This window comes from Zea mays, chromosome 3, assembly GCF_902167145.1.
Source record: "Zea mays cultivar B73 chromosome 3, Zm-B73-REFERENCE-NAM-5.0, whole genome shotgun sequence".
In the NCBI taxonomy this organism is placed as follows: Eukaryota; Viridiplantae; Streptophyta; class Magnoliopsida; order Poales; family Poaceae; genus Zea; species Zea mays.
In genome coordinates, this window is record NC_050098.1 from 233261094 (window position 1) to 233286587 (window position 25494).

General features: G+C 42.9%; 3 protein-coding genes and 1 pseudogene across 16 annotated transcripts; 2 read left to right on the forward strand and 2 right to left on the reverse strand.

Moving 5' to 3' along the window:
* Nucleotides 1-1630: 1630 nt before the first annotated feature.
* Nucleotides 1631-5069, reverse strand: LOC100285656 (bZIP transcription factor 44). Its single transcript, XM_020550606.3, has one exon. It carries the CDS (start codon nucleotides 2305-2307, stop codon nucleotides 1879-1881), a length of 429 nt encoding a protein of 142 aa, XP_020406195.1. The 5' UTR covers nucleotides 2308-5069; the 3' UTR covers nucleotides 1631-1878.
* A 5576-nt stretch (nucleotides 5070-10645) lies between these two features.
* On the reverse strand, nucleotides 10646-15759 carry LOC103651633 (pentatricopeptide repeat-containing protein At4g39530). 13 transcript variants are annotated; one of them, XM_035966524.1, is made up of 5 exons: nucleotides 12847-15753; nucleotides 12595-12646; nucleotides 11226-11286; nucleotides 11032-11142; nucleotides 10646-10919 (listed from the first exon to the last, which is right to left on the reverse strand). In XM_035966524.1, exon 1 carries the CDS (start codon nucleotides 15662-15664, stop codon nucleotides 13202-13204), a length of 2463 nt encoding a protein of 820 aa, XP_035822417.1. In that variant the 5' UTR covers nucleotides 15665-15753; the 3' UTR covers nucleotides 10646-10919; nucleotides 11032-11142; nucleotides 11226-11286; nucleotides 12595-12646; nucleotides 12847-13201. The 13 variants fall into 13 exon arrangements, with proteins under 13 accessions (XP_035822417.1, XP_035822415.1, XP_020406197.1 ...); XM_035966522.1 differs by adding an exon at nucleotides 11377-12207 and having other exon boundaries at nucleotides 11226-11289; nucleotides 12595-15710; XM_035966526.1 differs by having other exon boundaries at nucleotides 10686-10919; nucleotides 11006-11142; nucleotides 11226-11289.
* Nucleotides 15760-17815: 2056 nt separating this feature from the next.
* LOC100284806 (DNA-damage-repair/toleration protein DRT102) lies at nucleotides 17816-19068 on the forward strand. The gene has a single exon (NM_001157701.2). The coding sequence runs from the start codon at nucleotides 17913-17915 to the stop codon at nucleotides 18834-18836; it is 924 nt and encodes a 307-aa protein (NP_001151173.2). The 5' UTR covers nucleotides 17816-17912; the 3' UTR covers nucleotides 18837-19068.
* A 1333-nt stretch (nucleotides 19069-20401) lies between these two features.
* LOC100216571 (uncharacterized) lies at nucleotides 20402-24016 on the forward strand (annotated as a pseudogene). Its single transcript, NR_159538.1, has 5 exons — nucleotides 20402-20483; nucleotides 21477-21555; nucleotides 21648-22166; nucleotides 22260-22870; nucleotides 23861-24016. The product of NR_159538.1 is annotated as an uncharacterized protein (transcript).
* The last annotated feature ends 1478 nt before the right edge of the window (nucleotides 24017-25494 follow it).

Sequence of the window (25494 nt, forward strand, 5' to 3'; positions counted from 1 at the left end):
TCTTTATGCCTTACTTTGTTGTGAAGTACTCAACCAATGCTTATCCAAAGAGCAGCATCATAAAGAGTCCAAGCAACAAGTTGGCAACTATCTAGGTAGATTTGTAGTGTGCAATCTTGACTCTAACTTATAAGAAGTTAGGGGACACATAATCTACAATACTCTTAAGGCTACCATTATATTCATAGCACATGCGCTATGTTAGGGAACCCAATCTACCTTCTCATTATGAGATTTGCTTAAGAGTGGTACAACAACGACCCTTGGGCAATAGAGCTTTTGGAAAGCCTATGAAGCTCAACCCAAGTATCTGCAGATAAGGTTAGAGACATAAATTTACAAACTAAAACTAATAAGTATATAAGAGCATTATTCAAGATGACTTACCATGGGAGGAGGATTGGAAACACAAAACCCCCTGTTCTGTTGAGGCATACTCACCTGACCTGGTAGAATATGTTCCATATGAGTCAAGATTTCATTGCCTTACAACTCTATAAAAGTTAGTCATGTTGGGTTATCGACTTTGATGAACTCAAAAACAAAGTTTCTTTATGATATGCCAGAAGGATATAACACCTCAGGAAGCTAACAACAACTCCCTATGCTACCATCCCAGACTCTTTTAGCACCTACATTTGCTCAAGGAGATGCTAGATAGTACTCTTACCAACTCCAAAAATTATCTTTGACCATTGAGCATTTGGGACGAGACAGTAACCTACAGATTCTAGTACCTGTGGGATATTTTTGGCCATATAAGACCAATGTGATTTCTAGTGTTTGTTGGCATCTGTAAGAGTATACTCAAAGTACCCATCCATCATTTTGGACCACAAGTGAAAGCTAACTCCACCAACTATGGCAGGAGCCTCCATGTTGGGGTAGGAAGTCCACATAATGCCTCACATAGGTGGGCAAAGATTGACAAATGATTAATGGAACTGTTGTTAAGATGAGGTAGATTGATGCCATAAAAGTGTAACAATCCTCGAGAGAATTTGGAAGTCAACAACCTCAATCCATGCTCAAAGAAAGAAGCGAACAAAGTAATTTCACCTATATTAAGAGAAGGGAACTGATGGTCGATCACTAGAGCCATCTACTTGCCGATGATCTTAGTAGGAAGCAAATACTCGCTCTCTATCTTGACGAGATCTGTCTTTGTGGTCTTGAGTCGCCCCATATCAGAAATGTGTTTGGTGGCACTTTTTGCTATGGTTTGGCCCTGCCCCTAAACGCTTTCTTCTTTTTCTCTGCCTTTTTGGTGGCAATATTATTACTTCTCGTTTCCCATGGTCATTTAAGATAAATTCATGGTAATTTAAGAAAAATTCTAAATACTTGAATACCTTATATATTTAAGAACGATATATATACTTGAGATTTCAGAAACGGAGGGAGAGTAACATTGTGACCAGTCAGTATATATAGAGATCTCCAATATATATAGGTGGTCCTACCAGACAAGACTGATGTGGATTTCTAGAAGCCACCTAATAGACCACAATTATAAAGAATCTTGGGACAAATCCTTTTGGACGCGATCGATGATCAATCATTCAATTTGTGGTCACCCATCGTTTTCGCGGTACGTACTAGTTCTTTGGTCACCACCAGAAGAGAAAAATAAATTGCAAGTGTGAATGATTTGACAAATAGGGAATCCATATTTACCACATAATACTTTGCTTTTGCCGTCCATGTCACGCTATTATATATAAAGTGACACACCATGACACCACCACAAAACTAAACCCTACTTTGGCCTGCTTTCCAATGTGCCCAACCAATAACAACACGACCCGACCGGGAGTAGAGTAGACAAAGCAGCAGACACACAGCTAGCAGGCATAGCTATAGCACGATGGACACTAGCTAGTAGTAGTTGTAGATGGTGGCGTCCACCAGCGGCAACTGCTGGTACTGGTACATGGCGTCGCCTGCTTGCATGCACTGGATGAGGTCGACGAGGGACTGGAGGCGCGCGCTGAGCTCCACGGTCCGGGCGTGCAGCATCGCGTTCTCGGCCTGCACGGCGACGCACCGGCGCGCGGCGTCGCGGGCGGCCGCGTCCATGGCGCCGTTGCGGGCGCGCAGCGCGGCCACCTGCGCCGTGAGGTCGTCCAGCTGCCGCTGCTTGCGCGCGCGGGACCGCTGCGCGGACAGCCGGTTCGACTCCTTGCGCTTGCGCTTCCTCTCGGCGGCCAGCTGCGGGTCGGGCCCCAGCTCGGACCCGCCGGTCGACGACGGCGACGTGGTCACGGTCGTAGACACCGTGCTGGGAGTGGGAGGAGAGGCCATCATATGCACACACTGTTCTTTTTTCTTTTCCCTTCTTTTTATGCGTCTCGACGACGATTAATTACCTGGTTAACGATCGATCGAGATGGAGCAGCTAGTTTGTTGCTGTGTTTTACTACTAAGCCGGACTATAGCTATAGCTACAAGCTAAGTTGCCGACAGGGATTCAGAACTTGGATCTGGAAGAGCGCGCGAGCAGTCGATGGACACGGGGGTGTGGTTTAATTAATTATGAGAAGACGTAGAACCAGTAGAGGAAGACGACGGAGAAGGACTGGACGAGCACAGTGGATGTTATCATAAACACGACAGCAGCGGCACCATCAAATAAAGCCTAGAGGCTGTTGCTTGGTTGCACAAAACGCATGCAAAGCAAATCACGGAAGCAACGCTGTGTGTGCCGCGAAAGAAAGAACAAAAATCCAGCAGAGTTTTCCCTTGAACAGGCAAGGTGAAATCTTTTGACAGGGTGCCGCGCGCCCTGGACGTACAAGCAGGTTTTGGAGCGCCGGAAATTTCGGCAGAGTGACGCCCTAGACAGCAGTGTTTCTGGCGAAAAATTTCGGCAGAGTGACGGCCTGAAAAGCTAGCTAGGTTCTTCTTGTAAAAAAATCCGGCAGAGCCTTGCCCTGATCAGCAAAGCTAAGCTGGTTTGTGACGGCAAAAGGGTTTTAGTTTGGCTGGACAACAGGCAGTTGCTAATAACTCCGACGAGAAGAGAAGGTCGATCGACCGGGGACAGAACAGAACCTCCCAGGGCACAGGGAACAAAAGGCACAGGCGGTCTGCAGGCAAAAGGGCCGGGGATCACGGCAGTGTGTGGTAGGTGAGGTGAGGGCGGCGGCGGTGGTGGTCGTTGGCAACTGCTGCTAGTCGCTAGCTTGCAGTGCAGCGGGACAGCATGCGGCTGCAAGGAAACCTAGAGAGGCGAGTCGAGAGAAGGGGAAAAGGGAATTGGGGCTTGGAAGCGCGGCTGAATTTATAGCCGGCCGGGGGAGGAGGAAGAGGAGGAGGAGCCTTGGCGAGCTTGGCTTGCTTAGGCGTTAAGTGGGGTGGGGGAAAAACAAAGCGAAAGGCCGGTGTGTGCGGTGGTGGTGGTGGTGGAGGAGGAGAAAGCGACCACGGCCGGGGAAAGCAGGCAGGGAAAGCGAGAGGGAGGAAGAGGGCCTTTGGAATCTCAGGTTAGGTGTCGCTCGAGGATTCCATTAGGTTTTGCCTTGGGTTGGGTACCTTGCTTTGAGTGGTGCTGCACCTGGCACCTGCACTGCATGGAGAACTGGAGTTAGTTAGGCCTAACTAGGGTTAAGGAATCTCAGGTTAGATAGGTCAGTCAAGTTTTTTTTTTATAAAGTCAAGGTTGGGGGCTGGTTGTCACACTGACACCTGTACCTTGCAACCCGATTTTTTTATTTTACCTCTTTTGCTAAAAAAATTTCCATGTTTAGACTCCTGGACGACTTAATCTCGTTTGGACCTCTTGTTCGGTGTCATAGGTCGTGAGTCGTGACGCCGAGGTAACACTGCTCGCCGTCACATCCTATGGCGCCAAGTTACCTGCCTCACTGGCGACGGAGGCCTGACGCGGCACCGACGTGGCACCTAAATCGATGTTGCATATCTTGGTTCCGAGCTATGAAGTGTTATAAATCGCTCCTTCCCTTGCCGAGAGCTACGCCCAACCATTTATCTCCCTTGCTTTTCTCTTTATCCATACCGTCGAGAGGTGCTCTAATCTTTGTATTCGAGTTGGAAAACTTTGATTTGATCCGTATATATAGCTTGAAGACCAGGGTATGGTGTTTCACTGATTCGTTTGTTACGTATATTGCGTAGTATGGTTCCGATTTATTAGTTTTGATTGGTGCACATATTGCTATTAGTTATGGTTTCTAAGATATATGGTTGATATGATGACTACAATTCGTTAGATAGTTACTGAACCATGGGTTTATAAAATCTTTAGGGTTTTTGAAACTATGAGTACCATGTTATTTATAAGTTTAAATCTTCGTATTTGAGTTTTAAAACTTCGATTCGGTCCATATAGCTTGAAGATCAAGGTATGATGTCTCAATAATTCATTTTCACCTATATTGCATAGTATGGTTTATTTAGGGTTTTGATTAATTAGTTTTGATCGGTGAACTTATTGCTATTAGTTATGGTTGTTGATATGATGATTACGATTTGCTATATAGTTTGTGAATCGCGGGTTTAAAAAATCTTTAGGGTTTTGAAACCATGAGTACCATGTTATTTAAAAGTTTAAATCATTTTTGCTATTTCTATAGTCATATTAATATAAAATCGTTTCGTAAATGGAGACATGTATCGAGAGATGTTGTGGCAGAAGAGAGGTAGTACTCGAGAGTTATATCATAATGCATCATCTTGAGCTTCATGTGTCTAATTGTGACTATGGCAGGCCGACTTGGGTATTTTAATCTAACATCCAGATACGGTTGCTCGTTGTTTTTACACATGTGGTCGTTTTAATTTATGTGGTCTTTTACTTGTATGTTGTTACTATTAAATAGATGTGTACTAATGCTTCATTTCATTTCTTGTAGGATCATGAGAGCTGTTCTTTTCCAGTGGATCGACGGTCTTGATAAGTTTGACTCTCGATATCTCCTTTTCGATAATTGGTTGTGCGAGAGGAATACACATGAGCGTTTTAAGCATTGGGTGCCTCCTCCCCGACCCGCCACCAATGACAGATGAGGAGAAGAACATAGCCACACAAAGACGGCTGGAGTCTCTGTCTCGGTGCGATTGCGGAGATCGTCCTGTGACATGTGAGGACACTGCGAAGTACTTCGTATGTCCCAACAATAATTATGTAAGTGTATAATATATATATGTCCACAATTTTGTTAGTTTTTGCACAAATTTACAAAATTATTCTCTTGCGGCCATACGATTGGCATAAGTGTATTTTCAGAGAGTGATCCCATTGGCCTGAGTCAGAGGCGCGACGCCGGCGCCACTCGAGCGGCGCCGCGACGACGGTGGTGCAGGCGAGCAACGACGATGAGATAATGAGTGAGGGAGAGATCGAGGAGTTTGTCCTGCGCCTAAATCCTAGCTCGGCGCCAAGATTTGTGGCGTTGAGCTAGGTGCCACGTTGACGCCATGTTGTCTCGCCAGCATCAGCGAGGTAGGTACCTTGGCGCCACAAGCTGTGGCACCGAACATTGTTACTTCGGCGAAGGCAAATGGCACCAAGCAAAGTGTCTAAAAACAACATTAAATCTTCTAAGAGTTTAAAAGTAAAAAAAAATAAAAAGAGCTAAAATACAAAAAAAAATCCATGCTTCCAACGGGGTTTAATTATTAGTCGGCGTGACGAGCTCTGCCGAAAGTGTCGAGCGAGATTGTGAATCAGCCATGGAAGCTGATGGGCCGGCCGACTGGGCCACACATACCGCACGTCGCACGGGCTGGCCCAACAACTTTGTTAGTATACTGTATACGGGTTTAACTTCTTCGTATTTATGTTTGGTTTATTTTTAGTCCATCTAAATTAATACTTTTAGTCCAAAAATTGCTAAACGTAGGGGCTAAAATAGAGAAAATGATATTTTTTTTAACTCTTGTGTAATTTAGGAACTAAAAGGGACTAAAATAAAGTGACTAAAAATTAGTCTCTAGAAACCAAACACTCCCTAAAATTATATTTCCGAGAAGCCATTTCAGATTGAAACACTAAGATGAATAAGTTTAAATTCTGAATGGACTAGGCATCTTCTAAATTGTTATTCAGAATATTCCTTGCTTGGGCGCTAGGTCCGATAAAGGCTAGTTTAGATCATGTTTGGGGTTGCTTCAGTTTCACAAAATTTGGTAAAGTTGATGAACCAGATCATTAGGAGCTTTAGAAAATTGTGAAGTTAAAGTTACAAACTTTTAAAATATATTTAGATAGGTCATTTTACTTTATTTAGATTAAAAATATGTTTTAGAACTATTTACATTTATATTGTACACCACAACTTTACGGTAAAGCTGAAACCTAAAGCAGTGTCAAAAACCCCGTAGAAGCAAGGAGAGCCTAACATCTGTGAAATTACTCACCTTGCTAAAAGTTAGGAATCCCAAAAAGGTTTGAGTTCTCAAATTAGCATTAAATAGTTTCTCTGCCACCGGGCTCCCACGGTCATTACACACATGTACATATCATGGAGCAAGGGGTTCACATTCCGTGTGATTGGTTGTTGTACGGTGGTAGCCTCGTTCGTATGTAAGGAACCAGACTCTTTGTGTACAGGCTAGATCCGTGCATAGGCTTTTGTTTGTTTGTTTGCATTAGTGTATTCAGTACAAATATAACTAATGTTTGGTTGTCTGCGTCAGAATGAGGAGTGCATAAATAAATCTTCAACTATTATACATCATGAGTGGTCTAGTTTTATTCATAAAAATTTTAGAAACACAGATATAAAATTGGTTTGATGACTAAATCTTTTAATTAGAAGATATAATAAAAACAAATTTAAAATGTTTCTCGTAATCCGTGCAGCTGCATGCACAGGTTCTGCACGCATAGGTACGTCTGTCACGAGCGTACGAGCTCAGCCTGGACGGGACCCTCGTTATGCATCTGTAGAACCTGCATTCGCCCGTACGAAAACCAAACAAGTGTTGCTTTAATACTCCGCGGATGCAAGTGCGCCCACACATCCGAGAACCAATCACGCGGATTATATCCCTGATTTAGATAATATTAGTACATTGCACGTGTGTTGTTACGGTACACCAATCATATTTGATTGTATAGTGTAATTGTACGGCACAGGAGAACCCAGTGACAAGCCAGTGTGATGGACCCTCGCCACACAAAAAAGTAAATCAAAAATTAAAGTGGACTCTAATTTAAAATTAAGTGACCATATGACCCACATACCATATATTAAACTGTAGATACTTTAGTTTACCTTAGCCAAAAGGTCGAGAAAGATACGAGTTTAAAAGGAGACATGTCCTCTCTTTTATAACTAACTATGTCGCTCGTCTCCCCTTCAGCTAGTGAGGTGATACTATCCGGGAGCGTTATGTTGCGTGTGGCTTTGTGTCATATTGGCTTAGGTGTTTTCTCACGGGCTATCTAGAGTGACGATGCAAGATGACAATTAATGGACCATAGGTTAGATAAAAAAGAAGTATAAGTTTTTTTTTGTAAAAGGGACGACTGTGGAAACTAGAAAAACATCTTGGCTTGTTCGGTTGTCCTACAAATGTAATATATAGAGACAAAATACTGTAGAAGCCGTAGCCAAATTAAGGTTGTAGCAAGGCACAACGAACAAGCCTATGTTTTATAGAAGTAGAGAAGGAAGTAACAAACGATTCCCTGTGTTTTAAATAAGTCACTCTAATTTTTTAGGCGCATAGATTTTGATATACATCTAAATCTATATTATGTCTATATAAAAATTAATGGTTATGTATGTAAAAAGTCGTAATGACTTGGAATTTAAAATAAAAGTAGAAAAACAGCATGATACCAACGTCCATGGTGAACTTGTGCTTTACTAGAAGCCTTGGCAAGGACTTGATTATTACATCACACATTTTATCATCCGACTCGAGTATTGTAGTGAAAATAAATTTAATAGTAGGTCATCGTGTATTGTAGCGACCACAATTTCATCTTCAAAATAAATTTTGCATAGTAACAAATCCAACACAGGCATTTAACAGGACTAGCACAGTTGCACAGTCTCTCAGGATACGACAGAAGGCCAAGAAAGAAGACTTAGCATTATGTTTAACACAAAAAAATATCTTAAATAAAGGTTACTGGTACTACTAACAACCATGTGAATTATATTTGTGCTCATAATTAATAAATTATAGTTATATTGATCATAGAAAAGTTAGTGCATATTGTTTATTTATTATATTATACCTTAAAGACTGATTTGATGACAAGGAAATTGTAAGGGATCCATGAGTGAGGAAATCTCCTACTATTCAAAATTGAATAGCAAGGGATTTTCTCTCAATGGACCGCCTCCAATTTTCTTGTCACCAAATCAGCCCTTAAAGTGGAAGTCCCCCTCCGTGCATGCAACAACTCCCTCTCATGCTGCGAATTAGGGATGTTGCAGCGAACATCACAAGAGAACCCCAGCGTGGCAGGGGCGGAGAAGGGGGAGGAAGCAGGGGCGTTGCAGCGAACATCACGGGATAACCCTGATGTGGCAGGGTGGAGAACGAGGTAGAGAAGGTGGAGGAGGCCGATGGCGGCGTCCTCCAACATCTGTGCGGCCACCGTGGTGTGAGGGGTCTCCCGCATTTTGTCGCTCGGCATCAGCACCAGCATTGTGTCCTCCATCCGTCCGCTAACACTTGCCCTCATGAGGTTGCGACGTCGAGTGGGAGGAGGAGAAGACGAATTCGCTGAGGGGAGAGAGGATGGGGAGGCTTCCACGGGTATTGGGATATTGGGATTTTTGTTGTTCTTATCCACTGGTTGTTGCAAAGCGGTGGGGTGCGGCTGTCGACCGCCCAAGAGAGGCGAGCGGTTGCTGGCGAGTGGGGGACGTACGACGCACACGTCCATGAAACTTTTGCTTTAATATAGTAGAGATATATTGCATAATGGATTTCGAGTTTGTTAATGAAACACAACATGGTAAGTGGTGAATTTTTTTGGAGGTTGTTGGTCACTTGTTTCCGATTATTACATAATATCGAAAACAAGGCAACACAAGTTATGAATATAAACATTCGTCGTCCTTAAGTTATCACTTCTTTGAAATGTTAGCTTGAGGACAAAGGTTTTTTTAAAGGAGACGTGAATGAAACAATATTGAATGAAATGATAATAAACAATAAAGTATGAAACTCATCTCATGTGCCTTAGCATCTTTATTTCATTCTCCCTATGTTAAAAAAATTACAAAAATACCTTTGACTTCTCTATGCGAGGAAGATTGAAGGTTCTTCAAAGGCTAAACAACACGAAGCTAAGGCCCATCCAATCCAAAGGTGATCTTATATACATGGCACTGTTCATCTATTTATAGGGATGATGAAGAACCTCGTACAAAATTATATTCATGCCCTCAGGATTTTACATACATGATTTACAAATGACATCAGAGCAGCATTGTCTTTTCTCTTTCTTTCTTGCCACTCAAGACTTCATCTTATTCTTCTCCGTCCTTTCGAACTCGAAGCTTGCCTCATGCCGAAGATCAGTGGCCTTCGGTGTTGTGTACCTCTGCAGCCAAAGCTTTCTATATTTGAAGATCAGCTTCGTTCATGCTTTGTGTGCATGAAGACACATTTGTTCGTTCCGGAGTAAGGGTTATTTGAGGACCTTCGGCAAAGGTGGGCTTCCAGCATAAGTGAAAGTATGTTATGGGCTTTAACCGATACTCATCATGAGAAGTAAAATATATAGCCGAAACTTGTGATAAGCTCTATCGGTTGTATGGTGGGTTCTGTCGCCTGTTTCATATATTTGTGTGTAAGGATGTGTTTGGTTTGAGGTCAAAGTGGGATGAGTCGGGGCGACACCATACCTTCGATTTTTTGGAATCACGCCGCCACTAGAAACTACTACGGGGTTTACCTCGCTCTTACATGACTCACATCCAAAAACTATTGAAACTGTGGTTGGCTCCTTTCATCCCTGTACATCCCCAAGCCGCATATATTGCTAGTCGTCACACATGCATGTACAGTACACTACTCGCTAGACTGTATTCTGATGTACGAAAAGCTTGACCTGCCAGTGGTCAATTGCCGGCCTAGCCAATTCACAATGTCATCGTCGAGGTCACTGTACTTGTCCGCGCGCGTTGTTTTGCTCCTGCGAGAAGCATGGCTGTTCTTTCGTTTTATTTGCACGCAACGGGGATCGTAGCTTCGCTGTATATTCCATGGTAGATGCTCTGCAAGTTGATGATGGAGTCATTCGTTTATTATGAGTTGAGTTGGATTTTGTACAGACAATGGGGCCACCTGTATAAACAAAGAAAAGCAATAAAAGGATATTGTCCTTGTCAACAAAAGAAGATTTGAAGGTTTTTGTTGTCTCTATGAATTACTACTACAGTACTCTAAACAATCGGCTTTAATCTGAAACGACAACATGTTTCTTTTGTCATCTTATCTTATTTTGTACGGGCATCTCGTGATACTACAAAAGAAGATTTGTAGTTGGGTATTGTATTGTCGGACAAGGATAACGAGTTGGATGTTCCACAAACAGTAATGATGAACTAGAGCGGATTTCCACCACTTGTTTAAAAAGATATTCTATCTGTTCTAAATTATAGTTCTTTCTAGCTTACTTTTTTCTGTCCGCGTTCAATGAATAGACATATATGCCAACTATATTTATGTGTTACTTAATAAATGTATGGTTAGTCTAAAACGAATTAGATTTTGGGAACAAGGGAGTATATATAACAGAGAAAAATATCCTCCCCTCAAAAGCACCCCGCTGAGTATATTCGCTCAGACGTGTAGACGGGGCGAAGAAACACAACAATGACATTTGATTTGACAGTGATATTTGTCTTTGTTGCCCCGCTCTGCAGCCTCTTGATTATTTACAGAATGACAGCACATCCTCGTTGCTTACCATAGACCATCACCTGCATACAGGAAAGGAAATCGAACGAAGTTTATTTGTCTTTGTTCGGCAATCACCAGCATTTGCTACAAAAGGCTTATTTCTCACTATCAGGGCTGTTACTGCCGTGCAACCTTGATGCCAGTCTTTTTTGGATTATCATTTTTGACTTCCGGTGAACAATTAGTTCTTCTCGAAACGCTATGTCAGTCCTTACAAATGCTTCTGAAAGAGCGTAGGTTGGGCTGCAAAATGTCAGAATTCAGATCAATACAATACAACATGGCAAACATTTTAGACCATCTGCATTCAATACAAACTGACAAACCTTGCTCCATGACCAAATTGCTTGTGAAATCCAGGGACTGCTCGGACAGAAAATTCAGCATCTGCTGAACATGTGAAAAGTTTTTATTGTAAGAAATGCTAATGTAAAAGCTAGCAAAGATCAACCAAACTATGTTTTTCGGCTAGCGAACCTCTGTGGCCATAAAAAATGCCAAAGGAAAAAACTTCCTTTTCTTCGCTCATAAAGGGAGGCACAAAATGGGTATCTTCTATAGTTTCCCTTCGACCACTTGTTGCAAAAGAGCCCCAATTTAATGTTGGATGATACTCTGAGGACTGATCAAAACAACCAGACCAAAGATTCTTAAGATCTGATCTACATGATCTCTTAACAAAAAGCTCCCCTTGGTTGAAACAGTTCGATGCTTCTTGATAACGGTGCACTTCTTTGGTGCCATTTTGACTCTTGCTCACAGGAAATGATGGAACGGAAGCATTTGAAACTAAAGGCTTTTGAGCTATATTTAGCTCACCAATTATGTCTTCAAATGATGGTCTCTTTTCAGGATAAGGATCCCAGCAACGCTGGATAAGTGACAAAAGAGTTGGTGGGGCACCAGATTGAGGAAGGGCAAGTGATGGACGCAATGCTCAGGGGCGGAGGACCTGTTATGACGGAGTATGGCTCTTGCGGTCTTGCCATATCTGGATCTGAGCAAACTTATTAGTACAGTGTAGCTCCCAACTAAAGGAGCAAATCATTCCTAGTACAGGGGTGTACGTTGCAGGTTCAAAGCCTACTGTGTGCACGTTTTTAAATGTTTTTCACTGTTTTTGCAAGTTTATGGATTTTTTTCTTCCTTGTTTCTGCAAGTTTATGGGTGGTTATCTTTTTTTTTGTGCATATAGTAAGCTCCGTCATGCCTATTTTTCAGTTCGTACTCCGCCAGTGGCGATGCTTGAGAAACAAATGCTGCTGTAAGTTGTTGTTCAGTATAAGTCATTTCAAGAACAGTGTGTGCCTAAAAAAATATGGCAAATGGTCACTTCTAGAGAAAAAATGGATTTGTCATGTTAAATACGGTGAATATGAACATATGTATAGAACTAATAAATGCATAAACCCAAGTAAAATACACCTGAATCTAAATATTAAAAAAGTTCCATAGTAAATCAAATTTCAACATACTGGAATAAGACTGGTTGTAATAGCCACAATAATTAAATTTCTAACTGCAGCCGAATGGCAAAGAAATTATGGTAACCTTTTCTGCTAGGCATCATGGAATAACTATATTATAGAATGATTGCCGCTCGTAATCAATTAGATGAACTTTTACATCAAAATTGCATTAAAAAATAGAACACTTTAACCAACCAACAAAGAACATAAAAGAACAATTAAATACCTGTGCTTCTGCTCTCAGATGAGTATAAGGCACCATACCAGTAAGAAGCTCACTGTAAGTTATTGAAACAGAGACGAAGTCTCAGAACGTCATGACTAATGATGCTAGCAGAATACTTCAGTACTGAATAAATTGTCAGATGTACAAAGATGCAACTTAGTTGAATAATCTAGCAAAACGTCTTGCCCATCACATCATAACTGATGGCTAAAATGGATTTGCTGTTTGAAGTACCCAGGTATGTTAGACTACCTAGGGCATAATCAGTGCTGAAAGAAAACCACCGTACACCACCTCATACTGATGCCAGGAACTATACAAGTCACTGTTCGCATCCATGCATCTAGGTACATGGGACCGAAATTTGTCAGAACCATCCCCTTGCTTCTGGAATCATTCACGAGCTGAGGACCTGCTGATTTTTTTATTTGTCTAGCATCATGCATAGAAGATGACTCAAGTCTTGATTTCTGGTTCAGCATCGGAAGATGACTCCAGTCAGGTTATTGTTTTGGAACTGGCAGTTGTAAGTAACAGTAAAATTCTAAAGCCACTAATACTATATCACAGCCTCATCATCCCAGAGCTGACCAATGAGCAAGTAGCACTAACCAGTCTCACCAAGCAATGCAAGTTCAGAGATATCAGGGTGATAGCCAAAATCCTTTAGTAGACCCGTCAGTTCATCCAATACTGCATATATCAATTCTGCCTGTGGGTGTTCTGTCCCTCTTGCAATGAACATATGAACCTCCTTCATCACCTCAATCCAACTATAACCTGGCTCCTTCACCGCCCCAGCATAATCCATCCTCAGTCTTAGCTGCTGCACATCCACCCATAGCCCTTTGGAGGCATAAATATTGGATAGTAATACATAAGGGCCACTGTCTGACGGATCTTCCAAGAGTGCCATTTCAGCGGCATACCTCCCAATTTGAACATTACCAAAGAGACGGCAGGCACTCAGCAAGCTCCTCCAAACAGCTGCCGCTGGTTTGATTGGCATCTTTTCAATGAACTCCTGAGCAGAATGTAATTTCCCTGAACGACCGAGGAGATTGACCACTGAAGCATAATGCTCAGTGCCCGGGTCAATACCATATTTTGATTTCATAGAGTTAAAATGGTGTAAGCCTTCATCCACAAGGCCTGCATGAGCACATGCTGATAGCACACCAACAAAAGTCACATAGTTTGGTTCTACTTTGGCCTCTCTCATCAGCTGGAAAGCACAAAGGGCTTCTTCAGCATGACCATGTTGTGCATACATAGTAATCATGGAGTTCCAACAAATAACATCCTTCCCACATGTTGACTCAAACAGCATCCATCCTTCTTTAATGAAGCCACATTTTGCATACATGTCTACAAGAGCATTTGAAACATGAGGATTAATGTCACAACCTGCTTTGATGATCTGGGCATGAAACTGCTGCCCATGAAACATGCTTGCCAAGTTGCTCGCCACAGTTACTAGTGCTACAAACGTGAACTCATTGGGTGTCATCCCAGAGACACGAACCTGGTTGAAGAGTTTTACTGCCTCTTCCCCTTGCTCATTCTGTGTGTGGCCAAATATCATAGCATTCCAGATGGCCATGTCCCTGTTTTGCATCATAAAAAACACAGCCTTGGCATCATCCACAAGGGAAGATTTTGAATATGCATCGATTAGAGCACTTCCCACATAGAGGTCGACTGAAGTTCCTGATTTGATGATGAGACCATGAATCTGCTTACTCCATTCAATAGATGATAGAAGTGATGACATCCCAAGGAGTGAAACAAAGGTTAGTAGGTTTGGCCTTATGGAGTAATATTTCATTTTACGGAATATATGAACTGCTTCTGTAAGATCACCTTGCCTTGCATAGCCTTCGATCATCGCATTGTAAGAGACTACGTCATCATGCGCCAAGGCATCAAATGCCACTCTTGCAGCAGTTAAATGGGCACATTTAGCGTACATGTCAATGAGAGCATTCTTGACATACTCATCATTCTCCAGATTAACCTTTATGGCATGGGCATGTATCTGTGTTCCTTGTGAAATAGCTTCCATTGAACCACACGAATTCAAGATACTTGTACAGGCAAAAGCATCTGGCTGCCATCCAGCCTGACACATCTGCCAGAACATCTGTATGGCTTCAGCATCAAGTGAATTCTGCATATAACCAGCAATCATTGTAGTCCAAGACACGAGATTATGATTCTTCATTCGATCAAATAGCTTACGAGCCACTAACGGTCTGGAGCACTTGCAATACAAATCTATGAGCGCGTTGATCACGGAAGCATCCACTTCTGCTGCACTTCGATAAGCGTAGCCATGTATTTGCCTGCCTCCCTGTAGAAAGGCAAGTGCAGAGCAGGCACTGACAGCACTTGCTAACACAAACCTGTCAGGCTGGACGCCTTGAGCGACCATCGTTTGAAACAAGCCCAGGGCTAGTTCTCCATGGCCAATCCGAGAGTAACCAGTGATGATTGCTGTCCAAGTAACCGGATTCTTTGTTGGGAGAGCATGGAACACACGCATGGCCGCATCCATGCAGGCAACCTTCGCATATAGGTTGACGAGTGCAGTGCCAACATAGAGATTGACATCCAGGCCAAGATTAATGATCTTTCCATGCACTTGCTCGCCAAAAGGAACATCCCTGGACTGCATGCAGGCCCGCACGACGCTGGCAAGAACGAATTCGTTGGGTGCCTCGTCAGAGGATCTCCTGAAGGCTGCAAACAGGGCAAGGGCTTGGCCATCGGCGCCGTGCTGCGCGTACATGGAGATGGCTGACGACCAGGACACGAGGTTCCGGTGCGGCATTCCATCGAACAGGCGGCGCGCGTCGTGGATGCGGCCGAGCTTAGAGTAACCGTCGAGGAGAAGGTTCGCGAGAAACAGGAAGCCAAGTCCATCGGAGATGATGGCGCGGGCGTGGGCAGCCGGGAGGACGCGGCGGAGGCGGCTGCCTGCTCGGCCGGAGAGCAGAACTTGCGCGAGACTGCGTAATTGGGTGGAGAAACACGAGATGGTGGAAGATGAACCGGACAGAGGATTCATTGTTGTACTATATACTACTGGCCTCGATAGGGTAGGGTGGGGACAAATATTGATCAGCCTAAGCTGTCAAAAAGTGTAATCCCTAATGTTACGATTTATCTTGTCACGTCAAATGTTTGAATGCTACATAGATTTATCTATTATGACTAGTTTGGAAGACACAAAACCGGAGAGATTAGACGGACTAAATTTAAATAAAAAATAGATTTTAGCCTCTCTAATCTCCTCCAGTTTTTTGACTCTCAAACTAGCACTTAAGTTATAACATGCAATAAACTCAACATGCATTAACAATAATGTAATGATATTTTGTTTTGAGCTTTTCCTATTTTCTATGTTATAGCTCTTCCCGTGAGTGTAAATATGAAACCTAACATAGAATTTCTGTATTCTTCACTCCACATAATATGTAACTTCATGTGGATTTCCTCCTAGTCTATAACTCATATGATGTCTTAGGCACCAACTTGCTAGGAAATTTATTAAAAATATGAGCAATGGTTTTAGTGTCTCCATCCATAAGCTAATCAGTAAAGGGGAGTGACTTATCATGCTTCTACCATATCCATTAAGTTCTGATTGCGCCTTTCAGTCACAATTCTATCGAAGAGTCACCCACCATTGAATATTGAGTTACTATATCACTTGTTATAGAAACCTTGCAAACAGTCTTGGAACTTGACCATAAAGGATATGTTTCTTGTAGTATTCACCAACATAGTCTGATCTTTCTATCTTGATCTTGAGTCATGTTGATTCTCAGCTTCAGATTTAAATATCTTAAATTTGTCTAATGCTTCTGATTATTCCTTGATTAGATAAATATACTCATATCATGAGAAATCATCAGTAAATATATTGAACATATCAAAACTATTTATTGTCTTTATAAGGAAAGGATCACAAATGCATGCATGAATTTCTATAAAACTATCGTGTCTCACTTAGCTTAGCGTCTTTTTAAATTTGCGTCACATACTTTCCCTTGATAAAATATGCATTAGTCTATTGCGCCAATGTGGTCTCAAAAATGACCTAATTCTTGCAAAAGTCAAGAACACCGTGCCGTGCTTGGGCTGTAGCCTCGGCCCGTAGTGCTGGCTCCACCCGACACGATTATATTTTTTATTTTACAAAAAACATATATACATATATACAATTTATATTTAATATTAAAAACGTCTGAGCATTATGTTCTACTAGTTAGACAGCTTCACCCAGTGTCTCCCGCCCTTCTTCCATCAGAGCATGGGTTTGAACCCCACCTCCTGCACAGTTTTTTAACATTTTACGCCGATTTAATCAAATGGGCCTATGACCTAACGGGCTGGCCCGGCACAGTCAGCAGGCCGGCACAACTTGCCTGAGCCAGAGTTGTGGTCCGCGGGCGTCTAGCCTGTGTCGGGTCATCATTTTATCATCTATAGACGCGCAATGGATTAATTTGAAATAGTTGTGAGGAGTTATTTGTAAAAAGATGACACGAAACGACCGTTAAAACTGATGCTTTAAGTATAGTATAGATTAGAAATGAAGTGCTAAACATTAGCACAATGGGTATTAAAGTTTAGAACGTTAGATCCAAATACCTCATAAATAGAACTCCGGGTTTGTTTAGCAGCACGGCACCCTCGCTGGAGCGCACATGGTCTAGCTTGGCCAAAATCGCTGTTACGACATTTTCCATTTTTTTCCTGTATTTTTTCGCCCATCTTTATTTAAGCTGGGATATTCCTAAATTCTTAATAAACCGAATAAAATTTATAAAATATAAAATCAAGTTTTATTAGCTTCGAATAATTTATTCTACATAATGAACATATAAAATATTATGCTTAAATACAAATTACTCGTTAAAAATATTAAATCTAGGGTTTATTATGTTAACTTGATAAAGTTAGTTTCGATGGTCCAGTTCATTTGAAAGTAGAGAGACATTTTTCACTACAGTTCGACATCGAGTCAATAGTGGATGAAATAGCGTGAATGGAAAAAAAAAATGTTTGGACCGGTGGCACTATGATGAGTCCACTTTTCTAATGATTTTATATGGTACCTTTAATCATTTAACTTTTTAATTAGTTTATAAATAATTATAAACTTTTATAATGGCAGAGGTAAAAAAGACTGGTTCCAGAATCCTCGGCCCTCAGACTAAACAAGACCTCGGTCCTCGTTTTCACTCGCTTGACCTGTTGCTGTTGGCCATACCTCCTGTCTCGCCTCCGGTCAGATCAGATTAGCCTCCATGGCCGCCGATCGCCGCTTCAAGATCTTTGCAGCCGCCGATGGCTTCGGCCAGCCACTCAAGGACGCCGTCGTCGCTTATCTCCGCGCCCACCCCGCCGTCGCCGAGGTCGTTGACCTCGGCGTCGACAAGTACTACGCCGCCGCCGCAGCCGTCGCCCGACACGTCTCCTCTCCCGACTCGGAGCCTGACGCCCCCGAGGTCCGCGGCGTCGTAGTCTGCGGCACCGGCGCCGGCGTCTGCATCTTCGCCAACAAGTACCCGCGCGTCTACGCCACCCACTGTGCTTCCCCCGCCGACGCCGTCAACACACGCTCCATCAACGCCTGCAACGTCCTCGCTCTCTCCGGAATCGCCACGCAGCCCGACGCCGCGGCCGCCATAGCCGATTCCTGGCTCGCCACGCCCTTCCGCGCCCCTTGCCCCGCCTCCGGCGACGCGCCCTGGCCGGAGGACATCCAGGGGTTCTTCGACACCGCGCCAGACGAGATGGCCGCCATCCCGGAGGCGGAGGATGCCCCGGACTCGGTCTGCGCCATCTGCTGCCTCAGGAACGGGATGGAGTTCGAGCCGGTGGGGATTATGCCCGGCGGCGAGATGCGGATCGTGCGGGAGAGCCCCACCTCGGCGTACGTCCGCTTCAAGGCTGGCAGTGTGGAGCCAGCGCACCATCACACCTTTGGCCACGACCTGGTGGTCATCAAGGGCAAGAAGAAGGTTTGGAACCTCACCAAGAAGGAAAGCTACGACCTGGTGGACGGAGATTTTCTCTTCACACCTGCCGGGGATGTGCACAGGGTCAAGTACTTTGAGGACACAGAGTTCTTCATCCGTTGGGATGGCCACTGGGACATCTTTCTCGACGAGGATCTCGACACTGCACGCAGTGCCATTGACGCGGAGCTTGCAGCTGCCAGCAAGTGAGATCATGCCATCTATGTGCAGTGATGGCAACGCTTCTGAAGGTGCTATGCTCACATATCCTCATTTGGGATTGTGATTGATGGTCTTGCTTCCATAATGTTTGTTATTCGAACTCTGTGTATGATCCTCATCGTCCTGTCTTGTTATTTTGTGGAATTATGGTTATTGACAACGATGATGGTACAATTTGGTTACTGAATCAAGTTGCATATACATGGAGGTTGTTGGTCTTTGTTCTTGGAACTAATTTCATGTTTATGGTACCTCCATTTTACACCTGTTTAGTTGAGTTACCCTTGATACATAAACTAGCTGCGTTAGCTCTGCTGTTTTGTGACTTTCAACATCCAAGATGTGTTCAATACCGATGATTCAGTTCAGTCCATAAGAAAGGGATAGGATGATTGGTGGAAAAGAATCTCTTGTAGCACGACCTTATCTTGTGTCCCTCGTCTTAAATTATTATTCGACTGGTATGCTTCACCATACTTTCAGCATAGGGCTTACTTCTCTCGTGCAAGGAATTATAATATCAAATTGACTTTGTGATTGCTGAATTAAATTGCATATGCAAGGTAACTGAAATGTGTTTTTATACCTAATTCAGTGGCTATGTTGACAACTATGTTTTATGTCGTAGTTGTTGAGTCATTGATGCGCTAACTTATTTAGGCCCTGTTTCTCCATAGCTAATAGTTGCTAGCTAACTCACAACTAACAATTTATTCATTAGATAACTCACAACTAACAATTTGTTAGTTGACTAACTATCGGTTCCAGGGGTTCCAAACGTGGCTTAGCCACAAATGTTTTCTAAGTTTTGACACCCTAATTTAACTCCAATCAATATGAATTAGGGCTAGTTTGGAAACTCAAATCACCTTCGGGGTCGAGGGGATTGAAAAGGAAATTAGTTCATTTTCACCTCAATCCCCTCCAATCCCGAAGGAGATTTGAGGTTCCTAAAGTAGCCCTTAAGGTCTTGTTCGATTAGGAAGGGATTGAAGGGGATTGGAGGGGATTAAATCACTTCCTAATCAAAATTGAATAGAAGAGGATTTAATCCAATTTAATCCCCCCTATCCCCTTGCAACCGAACATGCCCTAAGGGGATTCAGTGGGTTTCAATTCCTAGTAAGTAAAAATATCTACCGATACATTTAATCTGAACAAAGTCTAAGGTGGTCTCCAACATTTCCCCATGTTTGCCCCCCCCCCCCCCCCCCCCCCACACCCCCACCCTCCGAATCTCCATACGACAGCCCCCTCCCCCGATTGCTCCAACGGCACACCCTCCACCACCCAAAGTTGAGAGGTTGAAATTCCCATTTAGGCTTCGTTCGTTTTTAAGTCCATCCAGACTGGGATGAGGCTGGATTGTAGCCCAATCCAGGCTATATTCCAAGCCCAGGAAAAAATTGAGATTTTAATTTTTTTCGCGTTCGGTTAAGCCCACCGGAATTCAAGCCCATAGGTTTGAATTTTTTTTTTTGCTACAGTGGATCCTGGATCCGAGCCATGACTCCTAGGGTCTGGAAACAAACCACGGAGCTGTGACCGCTCCGTGTCCGAGGAGAGCGGCGGCGGCGCAAGGAGTCTTCCTCTCCGACGCCGGCAACGTCGACACCGCTGGCAAACTTCTCTCCGGTTTGATCCTTTCACATCTGCTCTCTGCCCCTCTCTCTATCTTTCTACGTCTAGCTGCAGCACTTCCACATCGGCTCCCAGATCCCGACCACTGCCCTGCTCTCCGGCGGTGTCGGCGAGGCCGCGCAGATCTATTGCGAGCTCGCCCGCCTCAGGACCACGGTCACGCACTCACGCCCCGTGCGTGTGGCTCTCTCTTTTTTCCCAGCTGCTTCGAAAACGCCGCCGCCTTGTCCTGCAGGAATTTCTTTTTTGCTAGCTTGTTTCCTCTTCACGAATTTCTATGAATCTCGTTTTGGAGTTGGAGCTCTGCGTGCATCGTATCTATGTGTAGGGATCGATCGTATCTTTTTTGCTAGCTTGTTTCCTCTTCAGGAATTTCTTTTTTTTGTGCCTGGATCGATCGCACGCTCGACTGGCCGGGACCAGATTTCTACTTCGATCTGCTACGACCTTTGCAAATTTTTGACTGTATGTGTAGGGATCGTCAGATTATTGCAGGTTAAGTTTGCACGCCATTAAGCTAGCTAGTCAGCCGGCGAGGGTCCATGGAGCTAGTCAGATTTCTATGAATCTCGTTAGATTTTTTTGACTGTATGTGTAGAAGAGTAGTGTGTGTTGTTCCTTCGTTCTAATTAATCATCAGCTGGCATTTCCATTCCTTCGCATTTGCGTGGGTTTTTACTAGCAAATCGATCTAGTTTAGAAGCATGGACTAATAAATATGGAAAAGGACATATGGCTATCATGTTTAGATGTTTCTTCAGTCTGTGCGTCACACTCAGCCACTCACACATCAATGTGATGACCATCATATGAAAGAACACAAACACAATGACACTACACGCTGAAGGGTTTGTCTGATTTTTATCACTAACTGTTCGACAAGTACACGACTTGCTTTGAACTATCCAATGCAGTCGCTGGGGATTGAAGCCATCCCAACTGATCACCGATGTAACTGGAGTAACGGTTCTCTTTATTTATTTTCAGATTGTCCCTGCTCCAGTAAGAGTAGGCGAGGACGAGCCTCCCCCATCTTGGGTGTTGGTGCCTGACCCATTTTCTCAAGGTACTAGCCAAAACCTAAAGAAATTGAATTATATGAACTACATAACTAGCTTTAGTAATTAATTTTCCTTATGTCTCTTGATGCTACTTTAGTTTTGCTATGGATATGAGCAATAGAGATCACCTTAGGAGGAGGGAGGATGATGATGATGACCTCTTCCTTTTGATTCTCCCTTCCCTACATCTCTTGGGCTATCTTGGACGTAGTAAAAAGAAATTGAGGCATACATCAACGCTGACCGGGGAGGAAAAGGTTCGAGAGCTGCTTGAAGGCCATATCAAGAACTGCAGGGTATCATTTAGAATGGAACCTTACATTTTCAAATCCTTGGCGAACTATCTTAGAATGGAAGGATTGGTTAAAGATACAAGAATCAAAGTTGAGGAAAAACTTGGCTTCTTCCTATACATGATTAGCCACAATGCGACATTTGAAGATCTCCAAGTCTTTTTTGGTCATAGCAATGATACATTTCACCGTGTTATCAAACATTTCTTCGACATTGTTATCCCTGGCCTTAGCATGCGGTTCCTAAAGCCTCCTTCCAATCAAGTTCATCCTAAAATTCATGGATTGTTGCTGATCCACCAATATGGGAAAACATCATAAAAGTAAGTTTTTGACTCCAGCTTTATAATTGTGAACTTATCATAAAGTAGTTTAGGAACTTACTTTTTGACAATGTTTTATCAGTCATTTCCTAGGGCCAAGAAATTTCAAAAGAAGTCTTTCCCTCTCTTTGATGCTCTTGGGGAACTATATGATGGGCACATTGCTCAAGGGACCTGGAACATAACATCTACACAACTACCACAAGAATGGAACACAATTTCAAATGAAGAAGAACAAGTGAACACCACAAGAATGGATGAGGAAGGCATTATTCAACAACAACCACAAGAAGAGGATTCAAGATTGGAACAAGATGAAGATCCTATAATTGAAAGGACTGAACAGAGGTCTACTGCAATGAGAAGGTCTACTGCATCAACAATCAATCAAGATAAGGAAGCAAAGAGGATGAAGAAGGATTCTTTGGAAGGACTTGTTGGGAGATATCTAGATCTGAAATCAAAACAAGTTGAGGATGAGGTTACACAAATGGTGAAAGGAAAAGAATCTGCTCAAGGTAATGACTTCTCCATCATGAGATGCATTTCTGTTCTTAGATCTATGAATGTGACAGCAGATGAGAAGATAAAAGCAGCTGAGGTGTTCGACATACCAAACAACAGAGAGACATTTATCAGTTTTAGTGTTGATGAACCAGAAACTGCCCTCCTATGGTTAAGACGGAAGATTGATAAGCTCTAAGGTAAGTATAATCTATGATTTCATACCTTGATGAACTAGAAACTGCCCTCCTATCAGTTTTAGTGTATTGCTTCAAAGAACTAGAAAGAACTAGGAGAGTGCATCTCAAAGTAGCAAGAGGAAGGTTACCTAGTGGACTAGAAAGAACTAGGAGAGAGTAGATTTTATCTATATAGTAGTTATTAGTTTTATAAGTAGGTTATATTTAATAGTCATAACTAGTATTTCATGACCGGGATTGATAATAGCTTACCTTTACATCAAGGTAAATAGTAATCTGCCACCGATCGATCTTGTCGCTGAGAGGTTGGGATTCAACTTCTCGTGATCTTCCTCGTACGTTTGTAGGGTGAGCCGATGTATTTTCCGGGAACAGGTGCCACTTTTCCATGTTGTTGCAGAGGGTATATCACATATAGAAATTTGTCATGTGTACAGCGGCGGGTTCTTTCTTTCTTTTAACAAAGGTGTTTTGTGATGTTGATACCAATAATTCGTTCGGTGATGGTTTTTATCATGCTGTGTCTATATATGAGACACGGTGGGTAATCACTTAAACTTGAGGCATATCCGCTTTCTTCGGCAACAATACAGTGCATGTGGGCATCGTCCACCAGAGCAGGCGTGGAGTTTATTTGTTCTTAAGTTGGAGAATCCGTGTAGAGCTTCTGTCAAGTCATGTTTTCTATGATCTCCCAGCATGTTTTCTATCAGTTTTAGTGTATTGCTTGAGAGAGACTGAATCCCATGGTTGGGAGTAGTTGTACTTGGTTCCCTGCAGTTGGTGAGTTCTTTGTTGTTGCTGCTGTTAATCAGCCTCCATTTGTGCTCACTCAAGAAAAGTGTAGCAGCAGCAACAACATGCGCTTGCATATTTTGAGGACCCGATGTTTATTAATTGATATGGGTTCCCTGCTGTTTTTCTTTCTGCATAAATTTCATTTTTTTATCTGTTGATTTCTGCTTTTGATTCCTTATTTAAACTTTGCAGACAGGAAATATTGGTCATATGGAGACAGTTCTGCACAGCGTTTTGAGTGCCAGTATGAGCTATATATATGTTGCATTTCTCCATGTTTGGGCTCAGCATGTAATAGAACCGAAGGAAGGTTGTTGCGAGACTTGTATGGCATGCTTAAATTTCTGGATAAAATCTAGCATATACTAAGTCTATTACATGCTTAAATTTTTGAAAAAATATGTATCGAGAATTGGATGGAATGCTTAAATTTCTAGATAAATGACATGTTCTATGTTTAAATTTCTGGAGAAATGACATGTTTTATGCTTAAATGTTGTTGATTTTATTGGCTTTTGTTGGTATTTAAGTTTAGAATTTAATCCATATGGAATAAACGAACAAACATAGTTATTTGGGTTTTGGGATGTAATCCATATGGCATAAACGAACAAACATTGGTTGATTGGGTTTTGGGATTTAATCCCACAAGGGATTGGGTGAAACTATTGGATTCACCCAATCCATGTGGGGAAAAAATCAACCCGGGAAAGAATCCCATATTGCCGAACAAGGCCTTATATGGGGGAGCTCTAATCTCCCCCATTTATTATTTAGGGATTTTAATTACGAAGTTAATCGTTTTCAAGTTTAATTAGCTAATAACAATGTCTATGACGGTACTATAATATTGTATAATTTAATGAACAAATCGGTTAAAACAAACTTTAACAAGATTCATTTTCGTTATTCTCGCATTCCTAAACATACTCCTGTTGGTCACTTGTTCTCAAATGCTGTGAATCAAAAATAAGGCAACACAATTGTTAAAGATTAAGTACCTTCGTCCTTCGAAGTATTATCTCCATTTGGATATAATGATCTTCAGACGAAGTTTATGATGGACATACTTTCATCATTTATGAGAATAAGAATCCATAGATAATATATGTAATCCATTCATTCATTCATATATGTATTTCATGATATACATATGAACATTGACAGAACTTATATTACATTAATACCTTCGGCTTGTTTGAAGGTGTTGACGCGAGAGCAATTACATTTCAGCGTGAATAGTACTGTCGGCGTTTCGACCCCGAGGGGTCCCTGGACTGATGAGTAAATTTGTCGTTGCGCGTCCCAGCCCAGATGGGTTGGCGCGAGATGGAACACAAGGGGGAAAACGCGGCTCGTGTTGCCCCGCGCCAAGGGGGTGTGCTTGCAGTAGGGGTTACAAGCGTTCGCGAGAGAGAGAGTGAGCCTGTTCGTCGGCTCGTTCTCCCGCGCGACCCTCCCGCATGAAGGCCCTGGACCTCCCTTTTATAGATGCAAGGAGAGGGTCCAGGTGTACAATGGGGGTGTAGCTATGCGCTAACGTGTCCGGCAGAGAGGTGCCTGAGCCCTGTGTACATGCCAACGTGGCTGCCGGAGAGGTGCTAGAGCCCTGTATACGCGGTAACGTGGCCGTCGGAGGAGCGTCTGAGCCCTGTAGAAGCACAGCTGTCGGTGCTGCTGGGATCTTGCTGACGTCTCCTTGCTTCCGTAGGGAGCTAAGAACCACCGTTGTCATGGACGCACGCGGGGAGCCATCATTACTTGTTACCGGGGCGAGCCAGATGGGACACCGGTCTTGTTCCCCCGTAGCCTGAGCTAGCTAGAGA